At 42.0% G+C, this 26,501-nt stretch overlaps 1 protein-coding gene across 4 annotated transcripts in view; it reads right to left on the bottom strand.

Moving 5' to 3' along the window:
• LOC126178712 (ATP-dependent helicase brm-like) overlaps window positions 1-26,501 on the bottom strand; it is a 220,107-nt gene that overhangs the window by 157,069 nt on the left and 36,537 nt on the right. For all 4 annotated transcript variants that reach the window (XM_049924555.1, XM_049924554.1, XM_049924552.1 and 1 more), the window contains 2 exons: window positions 9,765-9,926; window positions 8,358-8,554 (listed from right to left, as the gene is read on the bottom strand). In XM_049924555.1, the coding sequence (XP_049780512.1) occupies window positions 8,358-8,554; window positions 9,765-9,926 (359 nt within the window). The remainder of the gene's footprint in view (window positions 1-8,357; window positions 8,555-9,764; window positions 9,927-26,501) is intronic.

Here is a 26,501-nt window from a genome sequence, read left to right as displayed (position 1 = left end):
CGAAGTTTTTTTTTTTTTTTGAGAGATCCATGTCACTTAGGCAAGAGAAAAAAAAGTCCAGACATGCAACCCATTCCACAAACCAATGGGAATTATACTGAAGTCTATGGTGTGATGTCAGTTGAACCAGTCAGCAGAGCAAAGATTTTTGTCAGATTTAATAATTTGGCAACAGGATATAGGTTTGAGGATTGTTTATTTTGTCAGACCAAATCAATTTCCTGAATTCAACACTCTCACGTTGAAGAAGTTTGATTAAAGACTCAAAACCTGGTATGTGGACAATGGTATTGAGCATAATTTATCCCAAAAGCAGCTTACTGGAAGCTTTGGAATCAAGCTTGAACCAGCCATTCCATACAGACTAGAACAGAACAGCTGATCCAAGAAAGATAATTGAACAATTGTTGAAAGTGCTCCAATAGTTATTATGGGCAGAAGCAGTTAATTCTGCTTCTGCATACTAAATGGGATCCCAATGAAATGCAATCTGAAGAAAACTCCATGCAAGTTGTGGAGCAGATGAAATCACTATATTGTATCTTCACATCTTTTGATCTGATGCTTCTACTCATATGCTAAAACAATTTTGAAGCAAGCTAGATGTCAAAGCCTGAAAAATTACGTTTGTTGGGTACTAGTATTTTATCCATCCTCAGCAACTGTAGTTGTTTATGTCAAAGTAATCAGCAGCCAGTTGCATAAACTGCAATACATATTTCGATATATTTGTTGGACACCAAGGAGAATCTACAAATTATTCACTTTTGACCTCACAAACTATAAAGTTTTGTATCCCAAAATGTCATTCAATGAGGTCTGCAGCTGCACACCACCAGCAGCAAAAGAAGGTGATGACATATATCTACACATTAAGGATGATGACAATGATGAACTAGAATTTGTGCATCGTGACAAACAATCACATATCGGGCCATTACAAATACAGAAAGTGACAGAGCCTTCACAAAATGATATAAGAGTAGGAAACAGCCAACAGAAGAGCAACCTAGTCAGTGCAATAAACATGGCTTTGAGATCACTCCACCATTCACAAGCCAACAACATTCAAAGCTGATTTCATCCAGTATTATCTTCCTAATCATTTCAAGGTAGCGGTTTCCGGTCCAGACTCGAAACACTAGAGAAAGGTGATTGTAGTGCAACTTGAAGCTTGTCAAGAGAGGAAAACTTATTATTAATTCAGCTAGAATTAAGTCCGCCCCCAGTAGCTGAGTGGTCAGCATGACAGAATGTCAATCCTAAGGGCCCGGGTTCAATTCCTGGCTGGGTCGGAGATTTTCTCCGCTCAGGGACTGGGTGTTGCGTTGTCCTAATCATCATCATTTCATCCCCATCAATGCGCAAGTCACCAAAGTGGCGTCAAACTGAAAGACTTGCACCTGGCAAACGGTCTACCGGATGGGAGGCCCCAGTCAGACGACATTTTATTTACCTAGAATTAAGACACAAATAAGGCTATAATAAAATTTAGACTACAAATGAAAATGAAACAGTGACTGAGGACGAAACACATAAAGTACGAGTGGTCTATGATTGTAGCTCTTATAACCTAAAATTTGAAGTATGCAGTGAAAAAGTGAGTGATGCTGTTCAGATATGTTTTAGTGAGTTAAAAATTATCGAAATTTGCAAATTTCGCAAAATTTATGCCATAACTAATTTACAAAATAAAAGTGTGAGTGCCAAATGAGAAGATATTTGTCAAATATGCAGAGTTACAAGTTAGTAACACCAATATGTTATTTCAAAGATAAATCATTTTGCCAAGTGTCAAACTGAGAAAATCCTTAGGAAGGAATGGCTGTGTCTCTGCACCCCAGAGTACAGATGATGAAAGGATACCAAGTTGACATAAGCAATGTGGACAAATTTGAACAGTTAAAAAATTTTTGTGTGATTGTGTCACAGATTAAAAAATATTATGGATCTAGTATTTAAAAAGTTACATAAATGGATGAAATTGCTGAATAAAAAGATTGGATGTAAATACTTTTCAAAGTAGAATTCTAAAAATGTTTTGTATATAGTGACATTATAAAAATAAGTTCAGACCAACCCGCACAATGGTTAGCTGTAGAGACAAAAACACAAATCTACCCAAGAGGACTAAAGTGCGCTTACTATGTTCATGGCTCTCCTGTCGCATGCTGCTGAAGACAGTCAGTTTTCATTAGTTGTGTGCCATCAGATGATAGTATATGATAGCCAACAACATCACTGAACTTAATGACATCTTATGAAAGATGCTCGATAAGTTTTCTGAATGAAGTCGTCTTTTTTGCTGCATTTTCTCTGTTCTAATTAAACTTCAATGACAGTAATACTTTTCTATGTCAAATTATTGATATTCACAATCACCTTTGTTTCCCAAATATGATGTGACTTCCAAGGTTATGATTAAATTTGAATGCAAAAGCACAGTTTAAATTGCTATAAATGAGAAGAGCAGTAATAACATTTAAAATCATGATTATTGGATAGTGTTGTGACAGTGCCACGAGATTTAAAAGTGCCGCTACGTCAGTATGCAAACACGGCGATAGAGGCACTCCGCAGCTCGGCTGAGCGCGGGAGCGCCACCTGGCTATGAACGGCGCCGGCCGCATGTCACGGCACGGAGTTGAGTGACAGATACGGAGTTGGTAGCATGAAACCCACTATTCCATCTACGTTTGTATATCCACGCAATTGATTAGTGAATTAAAGGTTATAACACTTTTTGGCGACAAGGTCGGATATTTTTTTTCCAGCATTGGAGTATTGTGCGTTCGTGTCTGGGCAGACATGGAACAGCTTATGCAAGCGCTCATTGAACAACAAACACAGCTGACGGCTGGTATTCAGGCGTTGTTGACGTCGCTTACTCATCGTCTGTCGTCCTCTTCTCCACCTCCGTTCCCTCCATACGACGAGGCCGCTGAAGACTGGGAGGGTTATGAGAAGCGTTTGCGGCAACACTTCTTGGCTTTCGGCGTTGTCGACGCTCCGATGTGTAAGTCGTTATTTCTATCTTGGATTTCCCCACGGATCTATCAGCTGTCATCTCAGTTAGCACCTCTGCGGGAACCTGCCTCTCTGTCCTTCCAAGAAATGTGTGACTTATTGTCTAACTATTACCGAAAAAACACCCACGTCGTTGCCGCCCGCGTGGCGTTCTACCGGTGTCGTAAACAGCCCCATCAATCTTACCGGGCGTGGGCGGCGGAACTACACGGTCAGAGTAGGAAATGTCAGTTTGTCACGGACACTCATCATGAGTCTTATGCTGATTCCATGGTTAGGGATGCTATTCTACGGCTTGTTCCTGATAAAGAAGTTCGGCAACGTGCCCTACAACTGCCAAACCCGTCGTTGTCGGAAGTTCCAAGCATCGCTCAATCCTTTGAAGTGTCTCACGCTGCTGGCGCGCAAATAGACGTGTGGTGTGATGTAGGCGCTGTACAGTCAACTTTCGACACGGACAATTTGCCTGTTTCCCAGGAGAACGATGATGTGGCGGCGGTTCACTCGCGTAAACAATGTCGCGTAGGGCCGCAACGCTCGCAGCGAAAACAGCAACCACAGAAACAGGTTCGTTCCGCCCTTCCTTCTTGTCCACGTTGCTTCGTACAGCATGACAGGGCCGCGTGTCCAAAACGTTGGGCCACGTGTAATTCATGTAGGAAAAAAGGCCACATTGCTTCTGTGTGTCGGTCCCCTCACGTTCCTGTCGACGAGGACGAGGCATCGGACATGGATGTTAACTGTGTGCTTTCTCAAACAAATAAGTTGTTTGTTACTGTTCGTGTTCTGGATAAAGACATTCGCATGCAAGTGGACACTGGCTCTGCAGTAACTCTCATTAATTCTCGCACGTATTTGGAGTTGGGCTCCCCTCCCTTGTCTCCAGTTACGCGAAATCTGAGAACTTATAATAAACAGAAAATTCCTATCGTTGGCCAGTTTGATGCTTCCACTGCTTACAAGTCTGTTGTTTGGCCCCTCACGTTTTATGTGGTGGATCATGCGGGCACTGAAAATCTGTTCGGTTATGATGCTTTCCAGTTGTTTGGGTTCTCCATTGATGATGATGTGCACCTCATATCTGAGGATATTCCGTATCAACAGCTGGATGGATTGTGTTCTGAATTCTCGTCCGTGTTCTCTGCTGGTCTGGGTCGTGCCAAGGATTTTGAAGCCCACATTACTCTTAAACCTACAGCTCGCCCTAAGTTTTTCCGGGCACGCCCTATTCCGATGGCGTTGCGTGCACCTGTCAAGGGTGAGATAGACAGGTTAACAGCTTCAGGGATTCTCCTTCCTGTTACCTCCAGCGAATGGGCATCACCAATCGTGGTGGTTTCTAAACCCAACGGGAGTCTGCGATTGTGTGGCGATTTTAAAGCCACTGTCAACGCTCAGAGCCTCATTGACACTTATCCTCTTCCCCGTCCTGAGGAGTTATTTACCAAGCTCGCTGGGGGCCAGTTCTTTTCCAAACTTGACTTATCGGAGGCGTACCATCAGTTGCCGTTGGATGCGTCTTCCAAGGAATTTCTCGTGATCAAGACTCCTTGTGGGTTGTATCAGTACCAGCGGTTACCATTTGGTGTCGCTAGCGCGCCGGCCATTTTTCAGCGGTTTTTGGAACAGCTCACGGCTTCCGTTCCTGGCTGCATCAACTACCTGGATGACATTGTTGTCACGGGGGCCTCCACTGAGGAGCACCTTCGCAATTTGCGTTCATTATTTCGGGTTCTGCATTCGGCTGGGTTGAAGTGCAATCTGGACAAGTCACAGTTCTTCCAACCCTCCATTGTGTATCTTGGTTTCCACTTGTCCCGTGAAGGTATGCGTCCTCTACGTCAGCACATTGTGGCCATCACCGCTCTCCCCCGGCCGTCTACGGTCGAAGAACTTCAGGCGTTTCTAGGCAAGATTGCTTATTATCACAAATTCATTCCATCCGCGGCGGCGGTGGCTCATCCTCTACATCAGCTGTTACGCAAAAACGTTCCTTTCTGTTGGTCCGACGAGTGTGAGCAGGCTTTTGTTCGCCTGAAGGCTCATTTGCAGTCGGCGCCTTGTCTTGCCACCTTCCGTCCGGGTCAGCACTTGGTTCTGGCGACTGACTCGTCACAGTATGGCCTAGGGGCTGTTCTCGCCCATCGGTATGAGGATGGGTCGGAACGACCCATCGCCTATGCTTCAAAGACCCTCAATGATGCCCAACGGCGTTACTCTCAAATCGAAAAGGAGGCGCTCGCTATCCTTTATGCTCTAAAAAAGTTCAGCGTTTTTTTGTATGGTTCTAAGTTTCACCTCATCACCCACCACAAGCCGCTGGTCTCTCTGTTCAGCCCTTCGGCGTCGCTTCCGGATAAGGCGGCTCACCGCCTGCAACGTCGGGCCTTATACTTGTCTCGTTTTCACTATGAGATTCACTATCGTCCCACGGCCCAGCACGCCAACGCTGACGCGTTGTCGCGTTTGCCAATGGGCCCCGACCCGGTTTTCGATCGAGATGAACTACTCTGTTTCCACATTGATGAGAAAGAACGTCGTGCGGTCGAGGGTTTTCCGCTTACAGGTTCGCAGGTCACGTCGGCTACTGCGCGGGACCTGGTCCTGCGTCAGGTGATCGGTTTTGTTCAACGGGGTTGGCCGGACAGGACCAAGGGCCGAGCGTCGGATCCCCTTCGCAACTACCATGCCTTGCGCCTTCGCCTGTCTGTTCGTGAGGGTGTTGTTCTTCTGGCCACGGACGGCGCATCTCCACGGGTCGTGGTGCCAGCTTCTCTTCGCAAAGATGTTCTCAAACTATTGCATGAAGGCCATTGGGGGATTTCTCGGACTAAGTCCCTGGCCCGCCGGCATGTTTATTGGCCCGGTATCGATTCGGACATCTCCCACATGGTCGCTGCGTGTGGTCAGTGTGCTCAACAACTGGCTGCACCCCGTACAATGCCCTCTCCGTGGCCTGATCCGGCGCAGCCATGGGAACGGGTGCGCGCTGACTTTGCCGGTCTCTTCCTCGGCACTTATTGGCTACTGTTGATTGACGCCTTCTCGAAGTTTCCGTTTGTGGTTCGATGTCCGTCGCCCACCACTGCGGCGACGACGCTGGCTTTGTCCAAAATCTTTGCGCTAGAACGTCTTCCCTCCACGATTGTCACAGACAACGGCCCTCAGTTCTCTTCGCAGGCCTTCTGTGATTTTTGTACTGGACAAGGGATTCATCATGTTAAAGCACCGCCCTTCCATCCCCCATCGAATGGGGAGGTCGAGCGCCTTGTCCGCACTTTCAAAAGCCAGATGAAAAAATTCCTTACTGATTTTTCTACCGATGACGCTCTGTTGCAATTTCTGAGTTCTTATCGCTTCACGCCTCTGGGATATCGCAGCCCTGCTAAACTCTTGCATGGCCGCCAACCGCGCACTCTACTGCATCTGCTTCACCCTGTCAGGCCTAGTACTGTGTCCCCTAGTGTGGGAAAATACTCGGTGGGCGCCGACGTGTGGGCACGAGGGTATGGATCTCGCCCTAAATGGATTCCAGGGGTGGTCAAGGCTCTTTGCGGCCGCCGGCTTTGTGAAATACGTACGGACGACGGCATGGTTGTTCGTCTTTACGACCAGATGCGCCCACGAGTGGTGGCCACGCCGGTGCCACCGCCCCTTCTTTCGCCTCCACCAGCCCGAGAAGCCAGTCCTGTCGTTGCTGCCGGTCTCCCGTGCGTGTCACTGCAGCCAACGTCGCTGCCGCTTCAGAGTACGCCGGAACCGGCCCCAGTCGCGACGCCGCCTTCTCCGGGACCCATCTCGCTGGAGCACACCCCCAGGTCCACGACACCTATGGATGCTGCTCCGGAGTTTTCACCCATCATCTCGTCCAGGAGGCACGTTCCACGCACTAGCTTCCGTCCTGGACATTTTCGACCATATTTTCGTGTTTCTCCGCGGGATCTTCTCGGGGTCTCCCAAGAGGCCATGGATGTCTCCGCACTGTCCGTGTCTCCAAGGAAGTGAGTGTCTTTTTTTTTTTCAAGGGGGGAAAAGTGTTGTGACAGTGCCACGAGATTTAAAAGTGACGCTACGTCAGTACGCAAACACGGCGATAGAGGCGCTCCGCAGCTCGGCTGAGCGCGGGAGCGCCACCTGGCTATGAACGGCGCCGGCCGCATGTCACGGCACGGAGTTGAGTGACAGATACGGAGTTGGTAGCATGAAACCCACTATTGTATCTACGTTTGTATATCCACACAATTGATTAGTGAATTAAAGGTTATAACAGATAGAACGTAATACTGCTTCTGCCCTATCCCCCCCCCACCCCCCACCCCACCCCGTCCATCTCAAAACCCTTCGTTGTGGCAACACTTTGATCTGTAGCATGCCTCAGATACTATGTTAGACTGGAATGTGGCAATCTGGATGCCAGTTGTTGAAGCCAACAAGTGAGAACACTGGAACACGTGATTATGGCAACATGATTGATCTGCAGTGGAGCCCGAGATCCAGGTTTGGCAGGAATGAGATAAATTGACTGTGAGCTGGCGAAGGTCATGACTGTGAACACCCAACTAATGTGAGTGGCTACCTACATACGCCTCTTGATTTGTTGTGTTCATTTCCCATCATGAACACACGGATCATTACCAACAGTAACATGCAACACAAGAGCCACAGACATTGTAATTGCACTTCTACTACACAAGGGACTAGCTTGCAACATTCTCAACAGCTACTAAAAAGAGCTGCACCTCACTTGCACAAGATGTAACATAAAGAAAACATTTTCACACAAAATGTGCCTACCTGCCTGAGAAACAATAAAAGTTTTTTTTTCAACACATTTACTTGACAATAAAAAACATGAATATTTTCAAATACTTTTTTATTACCACTAATTATACAAATAATGTAATTAAATGTGTTTTTCACCGACTCCTATAACTTTCCATGTAACCCAACTCCACTTCTCCAGGGAGCTGAATACAAACTGCATCTCATTCTGTTTACTGTCATAGTGGTAAATCAGAAATTATTCACCTTTAATAGCTCCTACCCCATGCACACTGATTCTCTTCATTCTAAATGTAGTATGCATGAGTTTCAAAACTTCAAGTAAGTATGATTCTGTAAAATAACATCCCACCAATGGTCTTCAATTATCTCCGATGTACAAGAGTCAACAAGTGAAATGCTTTTCTTTTTCCTTCTTTTTAAGCATAATTGTGAACAACTCTCACACATGAGCACATAACCTATCACTTGCACTTCTTTAATGTGTGTGTGTGTGTGTGTGTGTGTGTGTGTGTGTGTGTGTGCGTGTGTGTGTGTGTAAAGCATACCTGTATCCCTCTTCATCTTCAGCCATTAGCCGCCGCATTCGTTCCTTTTCTATTCGCTCCTGTTCTTTCTTTTGTTCTCGTTCTGCATTGGCATGATAATTCATAATAGCACGGTTGAGACGTTGTATCTTTGCAGTGTTGTTACGATGGTATTCTTTATGATCCTTTGCATGTTGCAGAACAGCATTTAGGTACTCCTAGAAAATGAAAAGAATAAATACACAAATGATACATCTACAAACACCACTATTTTAAAACAAGTGTTAATGCAAATAAGAAATAATTTTCCTGCCTGTCTGTGTATGGATCTCTCTTGACAGAAGGTTGGGGAGGCAGGGAGGAGGGAATGAAAACAATGCCATGGAACTGAACTACTAAAGCATAACTTTTCTATTGCACAAGGAATTACCATAAATGCTGTTCTCTTTGGTTTTCTAACACTTCAACAGGCTCCTAAAACGTTGTAAGACAGATGTGACTGAATTTTCTCATTTTGATGAGACTAAAGGAGTGTCTGCCTTACTTGCTAAAAAAACTCTCAAAAGCCAAGATTGCGCAATTATTACTTTATTTAAAACAACCAGTTTCAACAGACTTTGCTGTCATCTGCAGGTCTCAAAAAAAAAACTTTCTGTTATGAAGCATATCCATTTAAAGTTGGACCTCATGCCAAGTTGTCATGTTTATAAATATTTAATTATAACAAACATTTTATTATGTGTTGTTTTTTGTCCATATGGCAGCTCAGTGTGAGGTCCAACTTAACATGAACATGTTTCATAGCAAAAAGATTTTTTTAAGACCTGAAGATGACAGCAGATTCTGTCGAAGACAGTTGTTTTAAATAAAGAAATATTTGGGCAATCTTGGCTTTTTAATATTTTTAGTAAGACAGAATTTCTCACCAGTAGGAACAGAAGTTATCAAGTACATCTATGAAACATTTTTATTCATGTAGCTATTTCCAAAAGGTAGGTTTTACACATTTTCATTTGACAGCAGAGATATTTCACTAACATTAAATGTCATTAGCTTTATACAGCACTGTACAAAAACAGATAATGATTTCACACTTTCACCCATCATATACAATTCATCAATGACACTGATTACCGCCCTATGATAACCAACCCTGTCCTGTCTGCAACAACATTTAACTAAACAATAAAATCATTTTTTTATTCTCATTTATAGGCTAATGTCCCAAAATGTAATTCAGACAAAAATGCAGCTAAATCAGTGTATACAAACAGGTATAGAAATTTACTCACTTGGTGCTTTTGCTGTCTCTTCCTCTCTGCTTCCACTTTTTTATTCTAATTTATAGACTAATGTCACAAAATGTAACACAGACCAAAAAATTCTGCAAAATTGGTGTACACATAATGGGTTTACAAATTTACACACCTGGTGCTTTTGTTGTCTTTTCCTCTCTGCTTCCAGTTTCTGTTGTTTCTCCAGCTTTTCTGTTGCTCTGGCCTCCCTAAGTGTCTGTCTCTTTGTACGTCTCAGGTTCCTTAAGAAAGATGAAGTTTCCAACATTGTATCTTTGCGGAAGCATCCTATAACCTGTGCAGAAAACAAGGATAATAAATTTAGTAACAAATATATTATGTACTAGCTGTTGAGTATCTGTATACAAAATACATAAAAATTTATAAGAAAAGCATGTATCTTTAAAAAGAAATGCTTTATATCCAAACAAGAAAAAGAGACATTCAAGAACAACAAACATGATCAGCCTTCTTCCCATAACAATGAAACTAAAGCTATTTATTATAATTATCATAAAAAAATGAGAAAATTTGATCAAGCTGACATTAGTAGTAGATACACACTTCGACGTCTACATCTACATCTATATTCTGCAAACCATCATGAGGTGTGTGGCAGAGAGTATGTCTTATGTACCAGTTATTAGGGTTTCTTCCTGTTCCATTCACGTACGGAGCACGGGAAGAATGACTGTCTGAATGTGTCTGTGCATGCAGTAAAGATTCTAATCTTATCTTCTTGATCCCCATGTAAGCAATACATAGGGGGTTGTGTGGTGGCAAATAGTTTTAATCTTCCAGGAAGTTGCATATCAGTGCACACTCCGTTGCAGAGTGAAAATCTCATTCTGAAAACATCCCCCAGGCTGTGGCAAAGCCTTGTCTCCACGATCTCCTTTCTTCCAGGAGTGCTAGTTCTGCAAGTTTCACAGGAGAGCATCTGTGAAGTCTGCAAGGCAGGAGACGAGGTACTGGGGGAAGTAAAGCTGTGAGGATGGGTCGTAAGTCGTGCTTGGGTAACTCAGTTGGTAGAGCACTTGGCCGCGAAAGGCAAAGGTCTCGAGTTCGAGTCTCGGTCTGGCACACAGTTTTAATCTTCCAGGCAGTTTAATTTCAGCTCACACTCTGCTGCAGATAATACTTACAAGTTGATTGAACCTAACGCTAACATCTCTAACAGACCACCTCTGAATTGTTTCGAGATGTTCCTCTAATCCGACCTGGTAGCAATCCCAAAAAATTGAACAGTAATCAACAATGGGTCACACTACTGTTGTATATGCGGTCTCCTTTACAGATTAGTCACACTTTCCTAAAATTCTCAACCATTCACCTTTCCTAAGCCATCATTACATCCTTGTTCCATTTCATACTGCTATGCAATGTTACGCCTAGATACTTAATCGACACGACTGTGTAAGCAGCACACTACTGGTGCTCTATTCAAACGTTACGGGATTGTTTTTCCTACTTATCTGCATTAACTCACATTGTTCTACATATAGAGCAAACTGCCATTCATCATACCAACTAGGAATTTTGTCTAAGCCATCTTGTATCCTCCCACAGACACTCGATAATGACACTTCCCTGTAGTACACCACAGCATCATCCAAACGGCCACAGATTGCTGCTCACTTTGTCCATCAGACAATTTATGTATACAAAGAATAAGAGCAACCCTATTATACTTTCCTGGAGCACTCCTGACAATACCCTTCTCTCTGATGAACACTCACTGTCAATGACAATCTACTGGGTTTACATTACTTAAAATGTCTTCAAGCCAATCACATATCTGAGAACTTATTCCATATGCTCATAATTCTGTTAAAAGTCTGCACTAGGCCACCATGTCAAATGCTTTCCAGAACTCAAGAAATGTGGAATCTGCCTATTTCCCTTCATCCATATTCGCACAATATCATGAGGAAAGGGCAATCTGAGGTTTGCATGAGTGATGTCTTTTAAATCTGTACTGATTTTTGAACAGAAGTTTTTCCATCTCAAAGAAATTTGTTATGTTTGAGCCGAATACATTCAAGAATACTGCATCAAACCAATGTGAAGGATATTGGTCTTTAATTTTGCAGGTCCATTCTTTTACTCTTCTTATATACAGGAGTCGACTGCACTTTATTCCTGTACCTTGGGACTTTGCATCAGGTGAGAGATTCACGAAAATACAAAGTAAGTAAGAGACCAATGCCACAGAGTGCTCTCTGTAAAACCAAATTGGGATTCCATCCAGACCTGGAGACTTATCTGTTGACAAGTCATTCATTTGCCTCTATAATGCAGGGATGCCTATTACTATGTCCTACATATGGGAATCTGTGTTGGTCAAATAATGGCATGTTGTTATGATCCTCCATCATGAATGATTTCTGACATGTAAAATTTAAAACACCAGCTTTCCTTTTGCTGTCTTCTGTTGGTACTCCAGACCAGTCTATATCTGTATCTACATCTTTACTCTGGAAACCAGTGCAAAGTGCATGGCAGAGGGTATGCCTCATTGCACCAGTTATTAGGCTTTCTTCTAGTCCAACTCACATACATAGCGCGCAAGAAGAACGATAGTTTGAATGCCTATGTGCGGGTAGTATTTATACTAAATTGTCCTCATGATCCCTATGTGAGCTGTAAGTAGGGGCTTGTAGTATATTCCTAGAGCCTTTGTTTAAAGAAAGTTCTTGGGACTTTGTTAGTACACTTTCTAGGGATAGTTTACATCCATCTTCAACAGTCTCCTCGTACAGTTCCTTCAGCATCTCTGTGACACTCTCCTGTTGGTCAAAGAAACATGTGACCATTCATGCTGCCCTTCTCTGTATTGTTGTTGTTGTTGTTGTTGTTGTTGTGGTTTTCAGTCCTGAGGCTGGTTTCATGCAGCTCTACATGCTACTCTATCCTGTGCAAGCTTCTTCATCTCCCAGTACTTACTACAGCCTACATCCTTCTGAATCTGCTTAGTGTATTCAGCTCTTTGTCTCCCTCTACGATTTTTACCCTCCACGCTGCCCTCCAGTACTAAATTGGTGATCCCTGGATGCCTCAGACCATGTCCTACCAACCGATACCTTCTTCTAGTCAAGTTGTGCCACAAACTCTTCTCCCCAATTCTATTCAATACCTCGTCATTAGTTATGTGATCTACCCACCGAATCTTCAGCATTCTTCTGTAGCACCACATTTCGAAAACTTCTAGTCTCTTCTTGTCTAAACTATTTATCGTCCATATTTCACTTCCATACATGGCTACACTCCATACAAATACTTTCAGAAACGACTTCCTGACAGTTAAATCAATACTCGATGTACGGCTGAAAGCAAGGGGAAACCACGGCCATAATATTTCCCGAGGGCATGCAGCTTTACTGTATGGATAAATGATGATGGCGTCCTCTTGGGCAAAATATTCCGGAGGTAAATTAGTCCCCCATTCGGATCACCGGGCGGGGACTACTCAGGAGGACGTTGTTATCAGGAGAAATAAAACTGGCGTTCAACGGATCAGAGTGTGGAATGTCAGACCCCTTATCAGGCAGGTAGGTTAGAAAATGTAAAAAGGGAAATGTATAGGTTAAAGTTAGATATAGTGGGAATTAGTGAAGTTCGGTGGCTGGAGGAACAAGACTTTTGGTCAGGTGAATACAGGGTTATAAATACAAAATCAAATAGGGGTAATGCAGGAGTAGGTTTAATAATGAATAGGAAAATAGGAATGCGGGTAAGCTACTACAAACAGCATAGTGAATGCATTATTGTGGCCAAGATAGACACGAAGCCCACGACTACTACAGTAGTACAAATTTATATGCCAACTAGCTCTGCAGATGATGAAGAAATAGATGAAATGTGTGATGAGATAAAAGAAATTATTCAGGTAGTGAAGGGAGACGAAAATTTAATAGTCATGGGTGACTGGAATTCGACAGTAGGAAAAGGAAGAGAAGGAAACGTAGTAGGTGAATATGGATTGGGGCTATGAAATGAAAGAGGAAGCTGCCTGGTAGAATTTTGCACAGAGCATAACTTAGTCATAGCTAACACTTTGTTCAAGAATCAAGAAAGAAGATGGTATACATGGAAGAACCCTGGAGATACTAGAAGGTTTCAGATAGATTATATATGGTAAGACAGAGATTTAGGAACCAGGTTTTAAATTGTAAGACATTTCCAGGGGCAGATGTGGACTCTGACCACAATCTATTGGTTATGAACTGTATATTAACACTGAAGAAACTGCAAAAAGGTGGGAATTTAAGGAGATGGGACCTGGATAAACTGAAAGAACCAGAGGTTGTACAGAGTTTCAGGGAGAGCATAAGGGAACAATTGACAGGAATGGGGGAAAGAAATACAGTAGAAGAAGAATGGGTAGCTTTGAGGGATGAAATAGTGAAGGCAGCAGAGGGTCAAGTAGGTGAAAAGACGAGGGCTAGTAGAAATCCATGGGCAACAGAAGAGATACTGAAATGAATTGATGAAATGAGAAAATACAAAAATGCAATAAATGAAACAGGCAAAAAGGAATACAAACGTCTCAAAAATGAGATTGACAGGAAGTGCAAAATTGCTAAGTAGGGATGGCTAGGGGACAAGTGTAAGGACGTAGAGGCGCATATCACTAGGGGTAAGATAGATACTGCCTACAGGAAAATTAAAGAGACCTTTGGAGAAAAGAGAGCCACTTGTATGAATATCAAGAGCTCAGATGGAAACCCATTACTAAGCAAAGAAGGCAAAGCAGAAAGGTGGAAGGAGTATATAGAGGGTCTATACAAGGGCGATGTTCTTGAGGACAATATTATAGAAATGGAAGAGAATGTAGACGAAGATGAAATAGGAGATATGATACTGTGTGAAGAGTTTGATACAGCACTGAAAGACCTAAGTCGAAACAAGGCCCTGGGCATAGACAACATCCCATTAGAACTAATGATAGCCTTGGGAGAGCCAGGCCTAACAAAACTCTACCATCTAGTGAGCAAGATGTATGAGACTGGTGAAATACCCTCAGACTTCAAGAAGAATATAATAATTCCAATCCCAAAGAAAGCAGGTGTTGACAGATGTGAAAATTACCACACTATTAGTTTAATAAGCCACGGCTGCAAAATACTAACACAAATTCTTTACAGATGAATGGAAAAACTGGTAGAAGCTGACTTCGGGGAAGATCAGTTTGGATTCCGTAGAAATGTTGCAACATGTGAGGCAATACTGACACTACGACTTACCTTAGAAGAAAGACTTAGGAAAGGCAAACCTACGTTTCTAGCATTTGTAGACTTAGAGAAATCTTTTGATAATGTTGGCTGGAATACTCTCTTTCAAATTCTGAAGGTGGCAGGAGTAAAATACAGGGAGCGAAAGGCTATTTACAATTTGTACAGAAACCAGATGGCAGTTATATGAGTCGAGGGACATGAAAGGGAAGCAGTGGTTGGGAAGGGAGTGAGACAGGGTTGTAGCCTCTCCCCAATGCTATTCAATCTGTATATTGAGCAAGCAGTAAAGGAAACAAAAGAAAAATTTGGAGTAGGAATTAAAATCCATGGAGAAGAAATAAAAACTTTGAGGTTTGCCAACGACATTGTAATTCTGTCACAGACAGCAAAGGACCTGGAAGAGCAGTTGAATGGAATGGACAGTGTCTTGAAAGGAGGATATAAGATGAACATCAACAAAAGCAAAACAAGGATAATGGAATGAGGTCGAATTAAATCGGGTGATGCTGCGGTAATTCGATTAGGAAATGAGACACTTAAAGTAGTAAAGAAGTTGTGCTATTTGGCGAGCAAAATAACTGATGATGGTTGAAGTAGAGAGGATATAAAATGTAGACTGGCAATGGCAAGGAAAGCGTTTCTGAAGAAGAGAAATTTGTTAACATCGAGTATAGATTTAAGTGTCAGGAAGTTGCTTCTGAAAGTATTTGTATGGAGTATAGCTATGTATGCACGTGAAACATGGACGATAAATAGCTTAGACAAGAAGAGAATAGAAGCTTTCGAAATATGGTGCTGCAGAAGAATGCTGAAGAGCAGAGGGGTAGATCACATAACTAATGAGGAGGTATTGAGTAGAATTGGAGAGAAGAGAAATTTGTGGCACAACTTGATTAGAAGAAGGGATCGGCTGGTAGGGCATATTCTGAGGCATCAAAGGATCACCAATTTAGTATTGGAGGGCAGTGTCGTGTGTAAAAATCATAGAGGGAGACCAAGAGATGAATACACTAAACAGATTCAGAAGGTTGTATGTTGCAGTAGGTACTGGGAGATGAAGAAGCTTGCACAGGATAGAGTAGCATGGAGAGCTGCATCAACCCAGTCCCTGGACTGAAGACCACAACGACAACAACGACAACAGGAATCCTATCACCACCACACAGTACCTATCTTTAATTCAACTGTTCATTGATATATTGTATAATCATTGGTACAACAAAGTATATTCGAGAGTACAAATATTTTGCATATAATTAACTGCAACCTATGAAAAGAAAATCTCAAATAATTTACCTTTTTATGTGAAGAGAAAACTGTTTTTAAAATGTCGCCAAAGAGAAAATGTCGCCAAAAGAAACTAGCTGCCCTGAATTCTGTTAAGTTACTTGTTGTGTGTTAATTACACCATGCAAGTACCAGAGAAAGCTAACTTTGAAACTATCAACAATGTATAAATCAATGATATATCTTTAATATACATGAGCTATATTTTCTTTCATGACATTCTACTTGCAAAATACTATAAAAGAATCAAAATTCATAACCGAGTGACATAGTGAGACACTATGGTAGAGTGAGTAATGTGTTTTTTCTATATGGGCTGTCTCTCAAGATCACAAAAGCTTACTTTGTAGACACTTTTATTTCATGAGGGAGAAGGGGAAGACTTTTTTGTGTGTGTGTGTGTGTGGGGGGGGGGGGGGGGGAGGGGGGGGGCGATCGAGGGCGGTGATTGCAGAGAAGATATACTGCATTAATGCCTAACAGTTACTGACATTTAAAGCATTCCCCACAGTGACACATTTAGTTTTAATTTCTGTACACACCACAGTAAAATAAAGGGTGACAATAATTGAATCATACAGAAAAAAATTAATTTGTTAGACACTACGGTGTGCACACACTTTATTCAACTTGTAAACATCACTACAGATATTCAGATTTATGACATGCTTGATACACCTGCCACCACTGGCGATGATGTGGCACAGACGACCAGCTAAATTTTGCATGACCCACTGAAGTGTTGGAACATAGATGCTGTCAATGACCTCCTGAATGGCGTTTTCAGCTCAGCAGTGGTTTCATGGTTAATTTCTGTACACCTTGCTTTTAATGTAGCCCCACTAAAAGGAGCCGCAGGTGTTCAGATCTGAAGAACATGGTGACCTATCAAAGCCCATGCCAACGGCCTCTGGGTACCGCAGAGCCAAAATGCTCCTCCAGTACATCAAACACTCTCCTGCTTCAATGGAGTCAAGCTCTCTCCTGCATGAACCACATGTTATCAAAATCTGGGTCACTTTGGATAATGGGGATGAAATCATCTTCCAAAATCTTCATGTAACGTTTGGTAGTCACCTTGAAATCACAGAATATTGCATCGATTACCCCATGACTGGACACTACACACCACACAGTCACCCATTGAGGGTGAAGAAACTTCTCGATTGAGAGATGTGAATTCTGTCCCCAAAATGCGCCAATTTTGCTATACAAATGAAAGTGGGCTTTGTCACTAAAACAAACCATATACACACAAAAATTCCCACCACGCACCAACGCTAACCGTATGGTATGAAAGTCCTAATACAAACAATTCAGAAGTCATGATGATTTTATTTCATATAGTTCAATAATTGTCACTTTGTATATCCTGCAGTCACTTGTAATCATGACATTGTCTGACAAAGACAGAACACTCACCCACAGCATTTTTGTCACAAAGAATGTGAATGATTTTCTTACTGCAGATGCAGGACCTGTATTCGATAATTAAAGCAGTGTTTGTCTGTAACGATTAGTTATGGCACAGTTCCCTTTATCTATGGAAAACCCTGAAAATAATACACTCTGGTTGTTCTGATGTGGCTTAATTTTTCTGCTGATGTAACTATTCAAAAACAATCTTATTATGTACAAAGATTTTTCTTACACAACACTCTGTTTGGAAATCTATTGTTGGAAGTGACTACTTGTTGCTTTAGGTTCATGAATGGTCTTCATTTCTGTTAAATCACAAGAAATGCCTCACACACATGTAAATACAGGGTGCATAAGCAGACAAGAAAAAAAAATTTCCTGGATTTCCCAGTTAAAAATACACTTTTTTTTTGGGGGGGGGGGATGCACTTTTTCCTTGTTAAGTGGCAGTATACTTTCTGTTGGAGCTGTAAAACTTATCAATCCCTTGAATGGTACAGGTTTTATACACCGGCATAGAACCTGGCAATTTAGAACACAAAAAATGGTTTGGAAAGATCTTTGATTCACAGCAACATGTACACTGAGGGTGTCATTTACATTGCCGAGAAAATATTTCAACCTAAATTTGAGTCAAATCTTTATTAATCAGACTTATATTATTCCCTTTTTGACTTACAATTATACATCCTATTACAATGGAACGCAGTAAGGTAGAGATAGTTTCGGCAGATGTGTTAAGTGAACTAGATTCATCGTTCAACCAACAAGAAAGTCCGCGTTTCCCTCCATGGACGAGTTCACAGATCAATGCAATGATTTTGCCTCAAACTCACAACATTTGTGATAATACACGGATGGCAACTTTAAATGACAAAATGTGGAATGGACGCGAGACTAGACCGTCAGCGCCATTGTTAACATCAATGTCAGAACCGAATATGAGACAAATTCGGCAATGTGACACAAATCGAACACAGGAAACTGACAAACTGGACCGACTATTAGAGTTATTTGCAGACATGAAACGAGACGTTAGTCAGAAAACTGACGCAAAACTGGACCCACTTGGTCAGGACTTTAGACAAAGGCTAGATAAAAGCGACGAAAAATTTGACGTATTAAGCCGTACTATGACCGAAAATTTTGAACGAACGACAAAACAGATGACAGAATTAAATAACACCACTCGACAGCTCAACCAGCGATTTGAGACATCGTCCGACTGAGTCACTAAACAGGAAGAAACTTTGGTTACATTCACACATGAAACAAAAAGCAATAGCACCCGATGTGAGAATCAGTTAACTCAAATAGTTAATGTGCAGCAGGAAGTGAACACCTGTGTGGAAGAGTTAGCTCAGGCCCACACTTCAGCTAGCTCCACCCAAGAGAAGCTGACTGAAGAAGTGGGAAATATTACCCAACAGCTCACAATAGTAGTTCGTGAACAAATCCACCTCAAAGAAAAGATAGAAAAATTAAAAGACCGAGCGGACCTCGCGTCACTAAACGACGACACCAACATGGCCGAAAGAATTGTACACGAATGTAATTTGTGTGATGACTATCTGGACAAAAAAACTTGAAACAATTACACAGGACATACTTTCAAAAACAAAGACACATGTTAAAGACGAGACAAAACACAGAGAAGACGAAGTGACAAAATTACGAGACAATGTTGTGCTGTGTTTGGCGATTGGTGCAAACGCATCGTCAGGGAACGACAGAACAGCTAAAACCATGGCTAATGACACAGACAGAACACCTATTGTGGAATCACCTATTTCAAATCAAAATTACAATGTGCCGCTTTCTTTTCCACCAAACAAGCAATATTACAGTACCACACCTAGAGTAGCAAGTGACCTAAATCACATCAATACAGTTATGCCAACCGGCATGGCCGATGACACGTTTGTAAGACATGGGTATTTCCAGACATTTTCCAGTGAAGACAACCACAAAGTCCACCCTATTGTGTTTATTAGATCATTTGACGGTGTTTTTCCACGTAGTTGGTCAGAAGTCGATAAAATCAGATACGTCACCAATCTCATGAGAGGACGAGCAGCTAAGTGGGGTGCCGCTATGAAACGGCGGTGCCTTACGTTTGAACAGTTCGAACAAGCCTTCTTGGACGAATTCTGGTCCGAGAATGAGCAACGGAGTCTAAGGAGAGAAGTGTGCAACCCCAAGACCTATGACCCTAAAAAAGAGACATTAAGACAATACTTTGAGAGGTACCTAGACAAGACACTGTACTGGTCCAAACCAGCCGACTTGCCAGCGATAATTGACACTTTAAAGAGCCACTTACCCTTTCCATACCGAGACAGATTAATAGGAGTACTGGAGAATGATGTTACGACTTTCTTAAACTTCTTAGATCAAATGGACGTAGTTTACAGAGGCGATTCACACCATTCAAATTTTACGCATATTAGTAACCAAAATCAGCACCCACCCCAAAGGAACCGTAGGGACGGTGGTTGGTGGAACCATCCGTCCGCGCCACGACACAATACGATGCTTGCGCGCGAAATATATTCAAATGGAAACGTGTATGATGGTAGGAACAACGGCAGAAATTCATGGAATAATAATAACAACAATAATTATAACCCATATCAAAATGGTAACTACATGCAAAATGAAAATCACAGACAGTACAACAACAACAACAACCACAATAGGAGACGTGAGAATAACCGGTACAATCCGGGCTACTTTGACAGGAACATGCCATATAACAGACATAATTACCACCAAAACAATAACAACCCCAACAATCACCGACAAAATATGTGGAACACACAAAATTCACGCATGACAAATCATAACCCTCCACGGAATCAGCTGCCGTTCCCCAGTACAGTTATGCACTCCCCGCCACGAAGTAGCAATAACAATTGCGGCGCGCCATCAGCTGACGCGTGGGCGCCAACCGGCCGGAAAGTAAACATAGTGGAGCTGGTCAATGAGCCTGGCCTAACACAGCAGACGATGGAAAACAGTCGATGACCGAGCTAAGTTCTCGTGCTTCGGTCGTGAGGTGTTGTAAGAGCGCAACGGCTGAGACGATTTGTTTCCTCAGGTACGATGACAAAATGACAGCAGAACAGGAATTAACCGACGAGAAAAACATTAAATCAGACAGTTGTGTTAAAGAATTCATACAAGCTACGGCATGCGTTAAGTTTAACGATTATGATGTACAAATTTTCTTTGATACTGGTGCTGCTGCAAGTGTCACAGGTACTAAATCTAAGAACATACGCATGCAAGCCCTAGTTAACTTCACGTTTTCCAATACACAGTTCAAGTGTAATTTTCTGATTGTAGACAAGCTTATCGTACACTGCATCCTACGGATGGATTTCTTGAATGAACACAAAGCAATCATAGATTTAAGTAATGGCATATGTCAATTATCTGTAGGAGAACAACTAATTAATGTTGAACTTAACAAGACGATTGAACCTTGACAAAAACATTACGAAGTAAGTCAATTTCAATTGGTATATCCTACCGTAGTTAGTGTATGTAATTTAACACTTGAAGGTTCAGACTATCAGGAGACTGAGCAGGATTTATTGTATCAGAAATGTGTCGAATCTGACTATTTAACGAAACAACAGCAAGAAGAATTGTACAAATTATTATGTGATTATGCACAAGTTTTCAGTGAGAGGCCTGGTGTAATCAGAGGTTATAGCTACAAAATGGATGTTAAGCCACATAAGACTTATTGTAGGACACATTATAATATTCCATGGGCGAAGAAACCTGCAGTTTTACGTGAAATCGAGCGTATGTTGACCTGGAGTGTTGTGTCGTAACAGAAGACATGGACATTGCTTCAGATCACGCACACGCTCAATCTTATGGTGTCACCGGACTTAACGCCATTTATGCTGGAATAACAACTATGTGAAAGTGAATACTGTGCAAGACTGTTATAACACAGCGATTTTTAAACTGCCGCATGCGAAATTCAGTGATGCTATTGCGCATGCGCAAAGACTACATGCTGCCAGAGATGCATTGGGAAACCAACGCTGGAAGCGCACAACATTAACTGCGCTGGCGAGCAGCTTGCTCAAACACACACTATGTAAATATATGTATATTAATTTTGTAAAAAGGATCAAAACTGTAACAATTGTATTTAGTATATAGGTTTAGAAAGTGTAAGTATTGACAAAGATTATCCCCTATGAATGCACGTGGCCTTTCCTATGAAAATATTTATATATATTGACATTTAGGTATATCTATTGTATTGTTTGCTAGCCTGCTACGCTAAATGTTTTAGCGTGATAGTCGAGGGTGTGATGTAGCGGGACTTTGAATTTTGCCGTGCTACACTCGTTCGCTCAGATAAAAATTATACCGTCGCAGAGAAAATACTAAAACTGTAACTTTTTTTTGTTTTTCTATCCGTTCCATTATTGTCTCTTGAGAGCGGAAGCTTAATGCAGACATGATCTGATTAAGACGAAAAAACTTATTAATGTGTAGACATTGTGGAAGTTGTTATGAAATTCGGAGCATGGAGAGAAGCAACTAAAATAAATTGCATTTAATATCAAGACAGTTTTGTGTACATTAGAAATTCCTGGACAATGAAACTTAATGCAAGATTTTGGAGCAGACTTTTCACGCAGAAATGAAGTAGGAGATTTTTGAAGACCTGGACGCCGCACGAAACAAGAAGACATGTTAACATGGTAAAGAATTAACTCTAAGCTACGCCATTTCCTCCTGTCAGTTACATTTTGTTATTCTCTGTTCTTCTTCAATAATTTTTTTAGTGGAAATTGGTTTAACTTTTGCTCAAAAACACCACAAGGACCATCCCAACAATAGCTTTTCCGAATCACGAAGTCCGATAGCTTTTCTGTAACACGAAGTCCGATTTGCTTTTCATTCTTTCCCTTTTTCACGGTCATTTACGATTTTAAAACTCCCTTTTTATTCACCATTTCTTCCCACCATTTTCAACCTTTTCTTTTCATTTTTTTTAATTTTTTTATTAACCACTACACTTCGATCAGAAATAATAATGGCAAACTTAAAAAGTTGACAATTAATATTGAAAACTTATTCAAAGAAACAAGTCGATGTGTTTACAACATAAATTTAGAGAGATATAGTACTAAAAACATAAGTTCATGCCCCAGTTTCAGCTACATGAGAAATAGTTTTATACTTACTTCAGACACTATGTGATTATTTTACATGATTTAGAACCTCAATCCCCCCCCCTCCCCCACTTCTCCCTATATCTCTTTTTGTTGTACCTTGTGTACTCTTTTCATCTTGTGGTGCAGCTGAGAAGTCATCCATCCAAAGACATGCTTCTTTCCCGCTACCCCCTCCCCACTTCATCATATCAGGCAATTGCTTCCACTAATCAAGTATAAATAATTCGTTTTGACATGGCCACGGTAGTGTGCGTTTCAGTGTCTGTGTGTGTAATATCTGTACTACTACTAGAAAGAGAGCTATACTCTGTTCATCATAAGAATGAATCTGATGTAAGAAAACACAAACATGATTAGTCAAAAGCCATAGCATATATACACTGGTGTTGTTACGCTCTTCGAAGTAGGCCCCACTTATGTATTAGATATCTTATTACTTAGTTATGTTAAATGAAACTTTATGGCATTTTAATGTATTAATCACGCTTTAGCTATGTAGTTTTATTAAAAAAAAATTGTGAACAGTCACAGTCACAGTCACAGTCACTGTACTGTTGTGCTCTGACTGTCAAGCTGATAATACACCGTGTAAAAATGACTGAAGCTGTTTTCTGTGCTGTAGTGAAACACCCATGTGGAACACGGTTAAAAATTACCAAGAAATAGGTTGTTCTTACAGTTTTTTATAATTTACAGAAAAAATTGGCTTTGAAGTTATCTGAAGGACTGTATTTCATAAAGTTGAGATACAACCATACACTGGTTATATACAGTGGAATCAGTAGCGTAGTTGATTCTTACTCTGGTGCAGTTCATAGTTCACTGGTTCGTCATACTTTTTTCTTCATTCGATTTGAAATACCTACATCTGTAACTGTAAAATTCATCATAATACACTCCTGGAAATTGAAATAAGAACACCGTGAATTGATTGTCCCAGGAAGGGGAAACTTTATTGACACATTCCTGGGGTCAGATACATCACATGATCACACTGACAGAACCACAGGCACATAGACACAGGCAACAGAGCATGCACAATGTCGGCACTAGTACAGTGTATATCCACCTTTCGCAGCAATGCAGGCTGCTATTCTCCCATGGAGACGATCGTAGAGATGCTGGATGTAGTCCTGTGGAACGGCTTGCCATGCCATTTCCACCTGGCGCCTCAGTTGGACCAGCGTTCGTGCTGGACGTGCAGACCGCGTGAGACGACGCTTCATCCAGTCCCAAACATGCTCAATGGGGGACAGATCCGGAGATCTTGCTGGCCAGGGTAGTTGACTTACACCTTCTAGAGCACGTTGGGTGGCACGGGATACATGCGGACGTGCATTGTCCTGTTGGAACAGCAAGTTCCCTTGCCGGTCTAGGAATGGTAGAACGATGGGTTCGATGACGGTTTGGATGTACCGTGCACTATTCAGTGTCCCCTCGACGATCACCAGTGGTGTACGGCCAGTGTAGGAGATCGCTCCCCACACCATGACGCCGGGTGTTGGCCCTGTGTGCCTCGGTCGTATGCAGTCCTGATTGTGTCGCTCACCTGCACGGCGCCAAACACGCATACGACCATCATTGGCACCAAGGCAGAAGCGACTCTCATCGCTGAAGACGACACGTCTCCATTCGTCCCTCCATTCACGCCTGTCGCAACACCACTGGAGGCGGGCTGCACGATGTTGGGGCGTGAGCGGAAGACGGCCTAACGGTGTGCGGGACCGTAGCCCAGCTTCATGGAGACGGTTGCGAATGGTCCTCGCCGATACCCCAGGAGCAACAGTGTCCCTAATTTGCTGGGAAGTGGCGGTGCGGTCCCCTACGGCACTGCGTAGGATCCTACGGTCTTGGCGTGCATCCGTGCGTCGCTGCGGTCCGGTCCCAGGTCGACGGGCACGTGCACCTTCCGCCGACCACTGGCGACAACATCGATGTACTGTGGAGACCTCACGCCCCACGTGTTGAGCAATTCGGCGGTACGTCCACCCGGCCTCCCGCATGCCCACTATACGCCCTCGCTCAAAGTCCGTCAACTGCACATATGGATCACGTCCACGCTGTTGCGGCATGCTACCAGTGTTAAAGACTGCGATGGAGCTCCGTATGCCACGGCAAACTGGCTGACACTGACGGCGGCGGTGCACAAATGCTGCGCAGCTAGCGCCATTCGACGGCCAACACCGCGGTTCCTGGTGTGTCCGCTGTGCCGTGCGTGTGATCATTGCTTGTACAGCCCTCTCGCAGTGTCCGGAGCAAGTATGGTGAGTCTGACACACCGGTGTCAATGTGTTCTTTTTTCCATTTCCAGGAGTGTATTTTATGAATAATGCATGTTTTCTTTTTTCTAATTACATACCACACATGAACCTGCTGACTTCATTCCAAATGCAAATTCTTCATTATTGATATTTTATGGAAGATTGTTTATAAAGGTTGCATAAATTAAGAAAACATAAAAATTTAATATTTTAGGACAAAAATAAAAGACCAAATACCCTTTATTTGTAGTGTATCCATTGCTTTATACCACGGATGTAGTCTTACACGAACCAGAGTGATAACTATCACAGAAAAATGAAAACAATCATTTTCACAGCATCAAGTGCAGCATACAAATGCTTTATTTTTACATTTGCCATTGTAACATTAATTACAATATGAACCCAACAGAACTGATCTGGAGTCAAGTTAACGGAGTTGTTGCAAGAAATAACAAAGACTGCCTAAGCTGCCAGATGCACTGGAACTAACACATGCAGCTTTTTCACATGTCACTGCTAAATGCTGGCGAGGTGTAGAACGGCACATTATGAAAGGAGAAAATGTGGTGCCATGGTGGCTTTGTGTATTCTGTTGCTGATCAACTCATTATCTACATAGCACATGACAGTTCCAGAATTGAAATGTATTTCTCAGTTTCTGATAAGGAAGGAGCTGAGAGATTACCAGACTGTAATCAATACCTTCAGTAGCTTCAGTTTCGAACAATATGGTGAAATCCCTGCAGTACACTTTTGCATCACACATTGCTTACTTTGAAAAATTACACTGTGTTTAAGTTGGGAATTTTAATCACTCTTGTTTGTAATTAGGAAACTATGTTAGGTTGTTTTCTGTTGTGTGTTTCTGTGTTCCACGTATTGATCCACTGTAGGTGAGTGGTTACTTTTCCCTTACTTTACATATTGTTCCATCCAGGAATTTCCATTATTGTTATACTATCTTGAAAAAGGATTTGTCCAAAACCTAGAAAGTTTTCAGTCCTGTTGACAGTTAGGTGGGTTGTTACCTTTATTCCTAAATTATTTACATTCCACTAAGGCTTTCCATTATCATATTTAACCTCTACTTGAAATAGATATGACTCTGCTTTGAGCTTTAAAAATAATTTCAACCAGTTAACCAATTTCTTAGGCACCAAAGTGTGACCTAAGGGATGCCAGATATAAAAGCCTAGCAATTATGTGTTTTGATGCAAAAGCTGTGAATGGGACACTTAAATCTCAAAACCATAGTATTTATGGCCAATAATCAAATAATTAGTTCATTGTCAAGCACTAATGTAAGGTAATAAGATGCAAAATAACGCTGTGCTGCTGTAGCACAGCTCGGTAAACATCTGTATCAGTGTGAATTGCCCCATGAGACAATGTATGTCGCAAGAAAGAGATGAAATTTTACTCACAGCAGCAATCGCTGAGCGGCTTCTAC

This window comes from Schistocerca cancellata, chromosome 1 (genome assembly GCF_023864275.1).
Source record: "Schistocerca cancellata isolate TAMUIC-IGC-003103 chromosome 1, iqSchCanc2.1, whole genome shotgun sequence".
Classification (NCBI taxonomy): domain Eukaryota; kingdom Metazoa; phylum Arthropoda; class Insecta; order Orthoptera; family Acrididae; genus Schistocerca; species Schistocerca cancellata.
The sequence above is the reverse complement of the archived record's forward strand: the minus strand, read 5'-3'. Positions and strand labels throughout refer to the sequence as shown.